The sequence below is a fragment of the Rhipicephalus sanguineus genome, chromosome 3 (assembly GCF_013339695.2).
Source record: "Rhipicephalus sanguineus isolate Rsan-2018 chromosome 3, BIME_Rsan_1.4, whole genome shotgun sequence".
NCBI classification, from domain to species: Eukaryota; Metazoa; Arthropoda; class Arachnida; order Ixodida; family Ixodidae; genus Rhipicephalus; species Rhipicephalus sanguineus.
This window is the reverse complement of record NC_051178.1, coordinates 171,665,739-171,678,387: the sequence shown is the minus strand read 5'-3', so window position 1 is coordinate 171,678,387 and position 12,649 is coordinate 171,665,739. Positions and strand designations below refer to the sequence as shown.

Below are 12,649 nucleotides of genomic sequence, written 5' to 3'. Positions count from 1 at the left end.
ATGGGTTGTATACCATGCAATGTTATGGCAGGAACAGCACCGTTTCTTTCCACATCACATGTGAGAGTGGTGGTACACTGTTATATAACCATCAGCACCAGTGGATCAGTTGCCCATTATCATATTGGCTTAAAGGGGTCCTGAACTAGTTTTCCAAGCAACGATCGATTGATCTCAGAATCAGTATGTGTTTTTCCATCAAGCACAAAGGGTAGTCAGGAACCTTTTAAGTCTGGTAAGCAGGGAGAAAACAAAAAAATGGGGACACATACGGAGACAGGCGTTTCAGCACACCATTCTCTATCCTCTTAAATAATGAATGGTGGTTCCATAAAAACCAAAATAATTAACCTCCTGATTACTGTTGGCTAGGACAATATTAAGCCTGCATTACAGTGTTTATGTTTTCGACTTTTGGTTTGCACAACAATGTGTGCACTCGCCACATAGAACACAACATAAGTGCAAAAGTGCATATAAGCAAATAAAATGGTTATTCAGCACCTGTGTGAGCATGCATTCGTAAGTATAGTTTTCTGTCCATGTTTTTCACGCTGCTTACCATTTTTGACATATAATAAAAATACAGGTATAACACACAGTACACCAATTACATGCATTTACACCACATGCCCACAACCAGGTTACAGACGACACAGGTTTTACACAAACTAAAGGAAATGTCTTCATTCGCTGTATAAGGTCGACAATGTGAAAGTAGATAAGCCATACAAGGGCTAGGAAGAACACACAACCACAAAATGTACAATGTGTTGGTTTCTGAAGACTATAACACAATAGCATGAAAATCTAGTACATGTCTAACAGAACAATCAAACATTAATTCCACACTGCACGGAACAAGTTAATCTCATGGAGCAAAGGAACAGTAAAGACAAATTATCCAAGTAAGAGCAAAATGTTCAGTTCCTGTATATAGGTACGTACACTTCAGCAAGAGATCTTGCGAGGCCACACACATGAACGATACGTTTAGGCTGATGCCACTGCGAACACCATTTTTGAGAGAGCATGGCCCCAAGCTGAAATGTCGAACTCAAAAGGCACTAAGTAACTTAGGAGTGAAAAATATTTATTTAGCCTGGTGGAGTTTTTTTTGAAAACTCAATTTTGTTTTTATATGAATGTTTCCCTCCTCAAATTTTGCGCCAAAACTTCGCTAGCGGTATTTCTTAATGATTATCCAAATTACTGATCAGGCATCTCCATCGCTGTCATCACGCTCCGTCTCCATCTGTAACATCACGCTGACATCATCACATGATGATTTTTTGCATCACTCGTGTTGACGCCGCCACCGCCGCCGACGGTCAATTTTTGCATTTGACGAGGCATCTAAGGCTTGAATTTCGCCTTAATAAACCTAGCACTTAATATTGGAGCCCCTTGAACAGAACTTTCTAAGATGCTCTAGAACTTCTGCATCACTCAGAAAGTGTGTGGGCTTCATGCACTGCTCCAAATTTCAAAGAAAGCAAGACATAAGTTCGAAGTGCTCGTATTGTCAATTTCCTCATTTTGTCCTTCTGTTTGTGCTGTGTTATACTCCTTTGGTGAACCACATCCAACTAGTACGATTTGCAGTCCTATCAGCATCCCCAAAAAAACTTACTGCATTTAAACTGAGGCCAACTCTTGGTAATGCACAGAGGCATACATGAATTTTTCTGTTGCTATAACACTCCTTATACAAGGAAAAATGTCAAACTCTAGTTTTAATAACATATAAACAATAAGGCTAACAGTTCCATTAACAATTTTATCCTTGCAATACATTTGCAATGAAACTATATTACAACACAGTCGAAACTTCCTTGGCAATGTCGTATTACGTGCAGGTGAAAAAAAGGTAATTTTATGGGTTCATTGCACAACATTTTCCGTGCTTTGGGTCTGCAGCTAATTTTATATGTCTAGTCTAATAACATTTCTAGGGCCTGAACTGTCATAAAGTAGTGTCATTAAATAACATACAGATGGACATGTTGGCAATCATGACACGAATGTGTTGCTAAGCGCTATGAACACATTACATATGGACTTCAATTGAAACATCTGTGAAATTATTGGATAGGATAATATGTGATCAAAAATGAAAAATATAAAATAGATGTGCTAGAGATAATGCAACATTCTTTCTGAATAATTCAATGTTTGAATGAAGAGTACCATACATAACATATGCACACACACAAGCACCTTTTGGGACATATTAAACCAAATTAATTAAATCGATTGTATGCATTCAATTGACTGAAAATATATATGTACTCACTCCTGCAATACCTTGCTATTTATGATGAAAGTTTGTTTGTGCGATAAACATACACTCGCCAAGGTTAAAATAAAACGAACAAGGCATTGACGCACAAGTATGTTCCCTCGCCAGACGACTGTTCCGTCAAATGCTCGTTTATGATGAAAGGATATGTAGATAACCAAATGAATAATAAAAGGTGGTTCAAATACACCAGCACCATAACAATGGAAGTTGATCGCATAAATAATGCATTGCCTTGATATCAGCCGTTCAATGCAAGCAAGCTGCATAGACTGTGCTGCGGTGCCAAAAAAGCACAAGTACTTTGTATGCTAGTTAAATACATTACTGAGAAATTCAAGAAAAAAAACATATACTTTCAGTGTAACTGTAGTAAGAGACTATATGTGTGTTAAGAGACTACAACCCACAAGAGAGTATGCCGAACCAGAGACGACGACGACGGTGTGCGCGAGCGAGACGCTCGCGAAGCTCGAGAGCGGCAGAACGTCGCCGGGCTGAAAGAACGCGGCCAGGCAGCCAGAGCGCCGGTCGTTGGGCCGAGAGAAAAGGGACCGAGCTGGTGCGACCAGGCCAGCCGGGACGAGCTTGGTGTGTCCCGGGAACGAACGAGCGTGCGGGCCAGGAGCCGAGATCGTGGCCTCGGTGCCACGTCCAGGCGGTTCCGGCGCAACCCGAGCTGACCCCGTTCCGGAGCCGAGATCGTGGCCTCGGCGCCACGTCCAAGCGGACCCTTTTCCGGAGCCGAGATCGTGGCCGTGGTGCCACGTCCGAGTCGGCCGTCGTCAGCGTGGGCCTGTGCGTTCCGCGACGAGCAGGTCGTCGTCTGCTCGTGCACCTTCGCACGACTGCATCACTCACCTGTCCGCCTCGTGCTGGCGTCGTCGCTACCTGACTGCAGTACTGTGAGTGACGCTCGACGGGCCTAGACGTCAGGACGCACCGATCCTCTCGCGTGTGGTTTAATAACCCTGAGATTTAGGACTTAAAGGATAATTGTATTGTTCAGTCAGACGAAGCGTGTGTAATTGTGTGTGTGTGTGTCAAGTCGATAAATGTGTTTCTTGTTCGTGCCTTGGTTTTCCTGCATCTGAGGGCCCAAGAACCACCACAGTAACAGAACATAGAAAACCTAGATGAAATCTAGCACCGCAACACCGAAATGTGTTGTCAATTAAACACCCCTCAACTGCATGCTTCATCTTCACACCATCAAATTTTGAATGGTGTAGGGATTTATGAACAAGGACTAACACTAGGTGGCGACGGAGTCTTCAAGTAACAGATTAAAAAAATAACAAGGTTCAAACAATTAACTAAGGGTGACAAGCCGAATACCAACAAAATATTGACTTGCAAAATGCAAAAACTAATGCCTCTTTTCAAGAAAAATAAAACAGCACCTTGACAACCTTTGTTGTTAACAGAAATGTGAGTGAATCTGTTAGGACAACACAGAAGACCGAACAGTTCTCACATCATAAGTGGGAAGTCTTGGAATGCCAGAAATTGCAGTTTCATTTGAACACTGCAATTTGCACAGATGTAAACAGTTATCCCAAGATAGTCATTAGCCTAAAAGTCTGCCTTGAATTGTTGTTAACCCTGCTAAAAGTGTATACCATGCAACACAGCGCAAAACAGAGCACCTTGTGCATCGACATTTAACTTGTCATAATCTAAAAAATCAGCAACCGCCTGTGTCATGGGTGAGTGTTATCTGCCGTGCTCCTTGAGTATGCTTTCTGCAACAGTTTCTAACACAGTACTCATGTGCACGAGACGCTGCATGCTGTACATGCATCACCATTTTGCGTGGTCATGTGGTCAGATGTGGTTACAAAAAAAAATGCTGGAGGCGACCATGATCTTTGATTTAGGTGTCTGGTAGTGGCGCTCACACGTCGGCGTTTGTGTGCCTTGGTATATTTCTCCGGTTAACTTTGTGTTTCCCGCGCTGCCACAACGGATCTCGGAGGCCACTTAGAGAGGAGTTTGTGGTTGAGATCTGCTCCGCAAGATGCCGCAACAATCTCAGCTGCCCACAGTCTTTCAATGAACTCAATTTGCTTTCATTAATTATCCTGACAGTTAATTGGCCCTTGTCTTAAGTTATGCTCCGACATCATATGTGTCAAATATAACTCTAAACTTCAACCAGACCCATTGATTTCTATTTTTTAGAAGACATCTTATGAATATTCGGAAAATCGGAAAGTAACTGCTCGACCGGATATGCTTGGGAGAGAAACAAGAGTGTCACTGAGTGCACATGCCACTACAAACACCCTGGTCCCGCCTCTCTCGGCAATCTCTGACACCGAAGCTGTGACTGAATTAACCATCACGCACTCCAGCAAACTGAGGTTTCCAGACGTGATAGGCTGGTATTAGCAAGTGAGTAAAAAAAAAATCAAAATACAAAATTTTTGTGTCAGTACTCCATTAAACGGGACGTTAAAGGCAAATAAGAATTTATGTCAGAGTGAAAGCTCAATCTATAACAACGTCTAAAACGGGAGTATTATCAACAGCAGTGCCCTACTTACTAAGAAATTAAGCTAAACGTATCACACGACGTGCGCCACGAGTGGGACATTTTGGAAATTATCCCAATGACGTGAGAGCGTCCGAATACAATTAGTCACTAGTAATCAAACTAGCTCCAATAAAAAAAGAACCTTCTGTGCATCAAAAGACATAACAAAATGCTGCTTGTTCGTTTCCGTTTGATTCATGAAAAAAAGAACCTCTTTGGCGTTGCCATCGGGAACGGTGCGCGCAGGTTCAAAGTTCCATTTTCGCGAAACTGCACTTTCCCCGGTTTCGCTCACGCGGTTGCGTCTCAGTAGTAGTTTCGGTATTGCGTACTGCCGCATGTGTTTTGCACGCTCATGAAAGTCGCTCTGACAGAAAGTTCGACAAAATGCCGCATGCATGTGATGTTGCCGGATGCTTGAATGGTGCACGCCGCCATTGCATGCGGCCGTGCAGTAAAGGCGGGCAAGGTTGGGCACGGCAACAGTGACGTCAGAAAGACCACTTTCAGGCGTGTGATTTGAAGTGCGCTAATGCGATGCGGACCCCTAAAACGTGATTTTATTTCAAAATGAGCACTTCCTTTGCACAAAAGTAGCACTAGGTGGTTTCTGGACCGCTATTTCAATAATCAACGTCGACTTAATATTTGCCTTTAGTATCCCTTTAAAGCATTTCTGCACTTAATGTGTATTTGAATAGAGAAATATGTGTTGACCTTACCGAACTTGCTCTTAAACACAAGTAATAGAACAACCTGTAGGTGCCTGTTCCTGCAAAAATTCGCACACCACCTCCAGCTACTATTATTCCAGCACCCAGGCTTTGGCTACTACTACAATAAAATCATTAATAATAAATACAGACCCTCTTTCCTTTCATGAATCAAACTGTAACCCCCCCCCCTTCTCCTGTGTTTTCTCGCATTACATCCATGTTCTTGTTCAGACGCTCAATTACAACACATCTGTGGTACTCAGACAGTCAGTGATCTTCCAAGCTTCTTCTTCATTCATATCTTGGCAATGAGCATAGCAGTAAATGAGATAAAATGGCATCATAACACACTGTCATAGCGTAGGACAACAACAGTTATTTCTTAGCCTTAGCACCGCATCGGTTATATCCATGCAATAAACAGCAACAAATGCATTTGAATATTGCACTCTAAAAACAACGAATTTGCTCTATATAGCACGTCTTTACAGTAGACTTAGGCTACATGAGGAAACAACCTCACAATGCATATCACATACAAGGCTGTGACAGAGAGAGAAAAAGTTTTGCTGCATGGGTCCTTGAAGTTACTGGAACAAAGAAAGTCAATGTGAAAACAGGATGAAAGTAATAGTCCAAGGTGCTGGCACACTGATGAACATGTCTGCCACTAGTAGAACTACAACATTACTTGAACCTGGATATTCCCATGTAGGCCATAGTAGTACTAATAGCTGAGTAGTTGCTGCAATGGGCATCACACATGACAGCTGAAGTGGCCAAAGTCTTTACGCTAGTTCTGTGCTAGCTTTAGTCACTAGCATAGCGTGCACATCCCTGAGCAACAGCTATTTCACATTTTCCAAACCACCTATGTCCTCAGCTAAAATGCAAACTGCAAGGCCACAAGCAATCCCACTGATAGTGTTGGTGCCATCAGTATAGGCATTGGCGCAGGACAACAATCAATATGACATCAACATCAAGGATTTTTTTTTTGTACACCATGCAACACCTTCCTTGTTCTGTTTATGTCGATGTACTTTTGTAATCTCCCTCATCTCTGTAAGCTTTCAGAACCAAAGCGCAAATAAATGAAATGAAACTAACAGTGCCATGATCCCAATGTGACATCATGGGTAAATGTTTTGGCATAACAAACATAGCTGTCAAAAGTCATTGCTTAATGAGCGTCAGGAATTAAGAAGCTCTGCACATATTTGGATGGAACTATCATGCAAAAAAAAGTCCCCCAGCAATTACCTGCCTTTAAAGAAAAATTTTCACGTACGCAATCGCTCACATGTGAGGGTAAAAATTACGATATAGTTTGTATTTTTGATAGGGTAAATGGAAAAAAGAAAGGAGAGCTACACCGCCTGTGGGAGCTTTACCCACCAACTTCGCATTACATATTCAGTGCTCCACTAAATGAGCTATGGTGTGGCCTGCAAACTGTCTACTTTTTTCGGCACATACTATATACATGTATCTATAACTTAGCCCTATGAATATTGGCCAGTGCAACTTGAAGTTGTGGCATTCAAACACCCATTTCATTGTAGGCATCACATAGCACATCGATGGTTTTTCATTTGAGGGGCCCACGACCGCTACTTCTCTTTTTGAAATGCGATGCAACTGCCACAGAAAAATATAGGTAATTAAAAAAACATGCAGCGAATTAAATCACCGTATCTCAGAAAACAATTTAAGTTTTATGAGATAAAGAAGTTTGATTCGTGTCAATTTTAGTGTCATATGACTTTCACATCACATTTCATACACTGTGAAATTACAAAATGCAGTTGATTGTTGATGAAGATATTGTGGTTCTAGATGTGCCAGCTTGGCTAGCAGTGTAAAACCATCGAGGAGCAAATAATGGCAGCATAAAAAAAAAGCCCTGCTTCTAACTATGTCAAAAAGCTTGGCATTTTGACCAAACTAAATCTAGTTTACAATCATAAAAATGGCAGCGACCTAATGATCTCCTGCCCAATCGCTGCTGCAAGAGGGGGTGGCACAGCGTTTCCAACCTGCATAAAAAAAAGAGCAAGGCTGTGTAAGAGAGCTCATGTGGAAGCTGCGTGCTTTTGAGTGAAACAAACGTTAAGGGCATTAGTGCTTCTAGATCGTTAAGAACCTGCAGCCAAAAATAAGACGACTACATCAGTCTTAAGACAAGCGTTTGAGTAGAAATGCTACAAAATTGCACACAGAAATGACACAAGTGTCCGCTATTCCCTTAAAACTAGAGGAAAAAAGAAAAAAAAATGCTTTAAAATATCATGCAGAAAGAATTTTTCTAATCGGTCGGTTAACAATAATTTGTAGCGATAGCGAGGAGGCGAGCTAAATTGCCCCTCGCTCCAAATTTCCCTGCCCTCTTCGGCACGCGAGCAGAAGGATAATAACGTGATGTACGTAGTTGACTGAATGTTATACAACTGAGTGCGATGCACTATTACTGTAATCCTCTGCCATGTCTAATCTGACGTAATGTTTGCATCTCATGCACAATGCAGGTGACAACATTAAGCCGTGCAGTGTTTTTGTTTATGCACTGTGCAACACTCACAACTTATGCTAAAATGCAAGCATGAATGTAGGCAAGTGCACATTTTTGGTGCAGTTTAAAGGAAAAGGTGCTCAACCCCCCTACTACACCAAAGAAATTTTTACATGCATTGTTAGTTAGATAACTTAGTTACGTCACACACGCAAACACATGAATAAGGCCTCCCCGAAACGAAATCTTGGCTACACCTAGATGCCCACTGTGTGATAACCTGATGAGAATGAAGGCAACATTAGATGCTTGTTGAGGAAAGAATTGCGAATAGTATTTGGGGTACAGAGAAGTAAGAAATATGATTTAGGTACAGGAGTGGACGAAAGTTTGCAGGTCGTGATCCCACGTAATCCTATGGCAGCCCGGCCTGTAAACTTTTGACCACCCCTGTGCACGTAAAAGGACACTAAAGGCAAATATTAAGTCACGTTGATTGTTGAAATAGCAGTCCAGAAACCTCACAGTGCTACTTTTGTGCCAAGGAAGGGCATATTTTGAAATAAAATCACGTTTTAGTAGTCTGCATCGTGTTAGCGCACTTCAAATCACCCGCCTGAAAGCGGCCTTTCTGAGGTCACTGTTGCCGTGACCAACGTTGCCCGCCTTTACTGCACGGTGGCGTGCACTGGCAGCGTGCACCATTCGGGCATCCGGCAACATCACATGCATGCGGCATTTTGTCGAACTTTCTGTCAGAGCAACTTTCACGTGCGTGCAAAACACACGTGGCAGTACGTGATACCGAAACTACCACTGAGACGCGACTGCGTGAGTGAAGCCGGGCGAAGCGCAGTTCGGCGAAAATAGAACCTTTGAACCACGCGCGCTGTTCCCCATGGCAACGTCAAAGAGGTTCTTTTTTTCATGAATCAAACAGAAACGAACAAGCAGCATTTTATTACGTCTTTTGATGCACGGAATTTTCTTTTTTTATTGCATCTAGTTTGATTACTAGTGATTAATTGTAGTCTGACGCTCTCACGTCATCGGGATCATTTCCAAAATGTCCCACTCGTGGCGCACGTCGTGTGATACATTTAGCTTAATTTCTCGGTAAGTAGGGCACTGCTGGTGATAATATTGCCGTTTTAGACGTTGTCATACATTGAGCTTTCACTCTGACATAAACTGTTATTTGCCTTTAATGTCCTTTTAAAGCTCCTATATCCTCCTTTATCACAGTGGCACATACAGTACAATTTCATTACACTAGATCTGCTTACAGCAGACGTTCGGATATAAAATATCAACTTGCAGTGGTATGCCACTCTTCCCTTCTCTTACAATGAAGGAGCTCCACATACAATAGATTCTGTTAAACTATAAATTTGTATATAATTGACTAAACTGTAAGGATAATAAGGGGTATATTAAAGGGACCCTGCAACACTTTTCCAAGTAATCGTGGAATGGCTTCAATAAAAGAGCTTATTGCCTCAGGAATCGACTTCCGCAAAAGTTTTTAGAATCCGTCAAGTACGAGCAAAGTTACAGGGATTTGTTGCATGCGTCAAACGCTTTCCCTCTCCTTTCGTACCAGCGAGTGAACTGAAAGTTATGCAGGAGGAGAATGACAAGGGAGCAAGAAGATGCGTCCATTCGTCAGCACACATTGTGACCTTCAGCACTTCTTTTTTTCTTTTTTTTCTTCGAAAGCGCGGCTTACTTTCAGTGTGATCGCGAGCATGCGCGCGGACACGTGGTGGCATGCTGTGGCGGCTGCAGTAACTATGCAGTTCATGATGCTCAAATCAGCCAATGGCCATGGACTTTGGGTTTATGGCGCTGTTGTTTGCGTTTATGGCATCATTTGTCGAGAGAAGAGGCGACGATTTCTAGCTGACTTTGAGAATCAATTGTAAATTCCAGGCTGCGTGCTGCGCTATAATATTTTGCTCGCGTGTTCTCAGTAGCCTCGACTACCGATTGGCAGCATTTTCTGACCTCGCTGAAAAAGTGTTGCAGGGCTCCTTCGAGGTTTAGCCCGAAGAAACATGGTAACGCAAAAGCAGATGCAAGGACACAGCACCCTCTTTTCGTGTTTTCTTTTGCATCCTCGTGTTTCTTTGTGCTAAACCTTAAGATATGCAGTTCCAACTAACCCACTAGTCGGTTTTATTGATAATAAGGCACTGCACACACCTTTGCAATAAATTTCTATACGACAGACATTCCGAATTCAATAGCTTTCGATTTCAAACGTCACTCGGCTCATACATACATTATTGCTGGGAATCACAGCTTAATATGCTGTCATATAGCATGACTCATTATGTTACTCACAGGCAGCACAGTAGAGAATATGGCGTCCTCTGAGCAAACAAAATGACAGAATACGAGAGTGTCACCGGTTTTTTTTCCTCTCTTATTTTCTTGAAGGAATTGAGAATGAGAGTGACCAGCCACCGCCCCCCCGCCCTTATGTTGGTTTCGCAATCAAGACACGCAACAAGTGCTTCAATGCATGCGAGCAGCAGCTACATCACGTCGCGCCTGCCTTGACTGACACGGGATTTTAGGCTTAGCGCTACGGTCAACATGCCAAAAAACATTGCGTAGCGCGACTGACATACATCTTTTTTTTTTTTTTTGCGAGATATCAAACAAACATTGACACATGTAAATCTTCAACTGTGTGAAGACGCCATTTAAAGCACGCATTGCCAATAGCACAATGCTGCATGGCCGCGGTGGCTACATTACCATATGTAGAGTGACTCGAACAAAAAAAATCCCCATCAACTAGGTGGATGGGGACTGGTGGTTACCACCAGTCCCCATCAAGAGAGACTAGCTCTCAGGCTATCGACAGCATGCCAAACTTTCAACAACGGAGGCACACGTGATGCCACAGAGACTTTGGTTAGGCGGAATATAATGCCAAAATCCTATTGCAGGAATAAAGCGAGAGACGGCAATATGTAAAAGCTCTTGGTATGTTTTGTGCAGACCAAGAATATTTTGGGCCAGAACTGCTGCACTGCCGTGTAAGCAGGTGGGATAGTGAACTTTGGTGCAGTTGGCGCAGGGTGCACTTGAATGGGTGCAGCAAGGCGCAGAGTGATGGGATGGTAGTACTAAAATGGCACATATGGCGCCGTTGGACCACCACTGCTACCTGGGGTTCTTCAACATGCCCCTAAAGCTAAGAACATGAGTTTTCTTGCATTTTGCTCCCATAGAAATGCAGCAGCCATGGCCGGGAATCGAACCCACATCCTTGAGCTTAGCAGTGCGACACCCTACCTGCTGAGTTATCACAGCGGGGGTAACTTTGAGAAATGTGTGCTTTAGAAGTACTGAAGTAGAGATTGCATGTACTGTGCGCACATGTTATGTTGTGATTTATGTCGTCATTGTCTGCGTGAAATCAGGGATTGTGTGGAACACAGCAGTGTACACTGGCACTACTGTTCACCCGATCACGTTCACTTTTCGTAATAACATCCCATTGCAAATCCTATGCAAAATTATCGCACCGTACCATGCGTACATTGAACTCCCAGTCCCCTATGTGAATGCGGTCTATGGAAAAGTGCACTTGCACAGGCACAGCATTTTATATAATATTAAATATGGAGGTGATGGGAGTTCTATACACATGTATGCGTCATACGTTGCCATACGTTTACATACGATTGCAAATAAGACGTTACTATAATTGTTCAATACAGAAAAAAATTCAATATACCTCAGTTAAACTAGATTGGCCAGAGTATGCAAGGTTGGTGAGACCTCACAAGATGATGCAAAACTGGCCAGAATTACATGACATTGGACAAAGCTACATGTACTTCTGAATTCAGAGAGATCTTTCAAGAGCTACACAATACTCTGTGAGATCGCGTTTGATGTCCATAATGCTCATATTAAAAAAACACATCACATCACATACACGCTGGAGCTTGAATGAGTTACCTGCATGCACTTGTCGTTCACAGATCCCACAAACACGAAATTGTCTGGGAAGCCCTGAATACGAGCGTACTCTCGAACAGTCAGCAGCCTGCTCTGCGATGGGTGTAGCGTTGCAAACTGAAAAGACAATGCATTGTAACTTCAAACACTGTTTACTCACTTTCCAAATGATGCTCGGCCCTTTTCCTGTGAAACTTCTGTCTGAAATAGATACAACACTTCTCAACGCGAAAGCATTGCTTGGCTAGATTGGCAAAAACCTGCATCCAGCTGGCGTATACAAAAGCCATGTCTGGAAAGCTGGTATCCTCTCCCACAGAAACAGACACCAGCATCAACAACTGATGCAGCAACCAAATGCATCCACGATGTAGGAGAGGGGAATCCCCACAGCAGATGAGGAAGCCCCAACTCGAAGGAGACAATGTAAGGGCACAGCAATAATATACAGCACACTTTGCAAGTGCGCTTACATCTGAAACACGTGGGAAGTGTTGTCGATGCGACTTTGACTGTATGTAAACACTAGAGCTGTGCGAATAGCAAAATTTTGGGTGCGAAGCGAATTCGAATAATAAAGATTGAGTGCGAATCGAATC

At 42.8% G+C, this 12,649-nt stretch overlaps 1 protein-coding gene across 1 annotated transcript in view; it reads right to left on the bottom strand.

Moving 5' to 3' along the window:
* Positions 1-7,463: 7,463 nt before the first annotated feature.
* The window catches only part of LOC119387663 (DNA (cytosine-5)-methyltransferase 1), a 120,100-nt gene continuing 114,914 nt past the window's right edge, over positions 7,464-12,649 (bottom strand). The window contains exons 32-33 of the mRNA XM_049414218.1: positions 12,051-12,167; positions 7,464-7,596 (exon numbers count right to left, since the gene is read on the bottom strand). Coding sequence (XP_049270175.1) covers positions 7,522-7,596; positions 12,051-12,167 — 192 coding nt within the window. The 3' untranslated portion in view covers positions 7,464-7,521. The remainder of the gene's footprint in view (positions 7,597-12,050; positions 12,168-12,649) is intronic.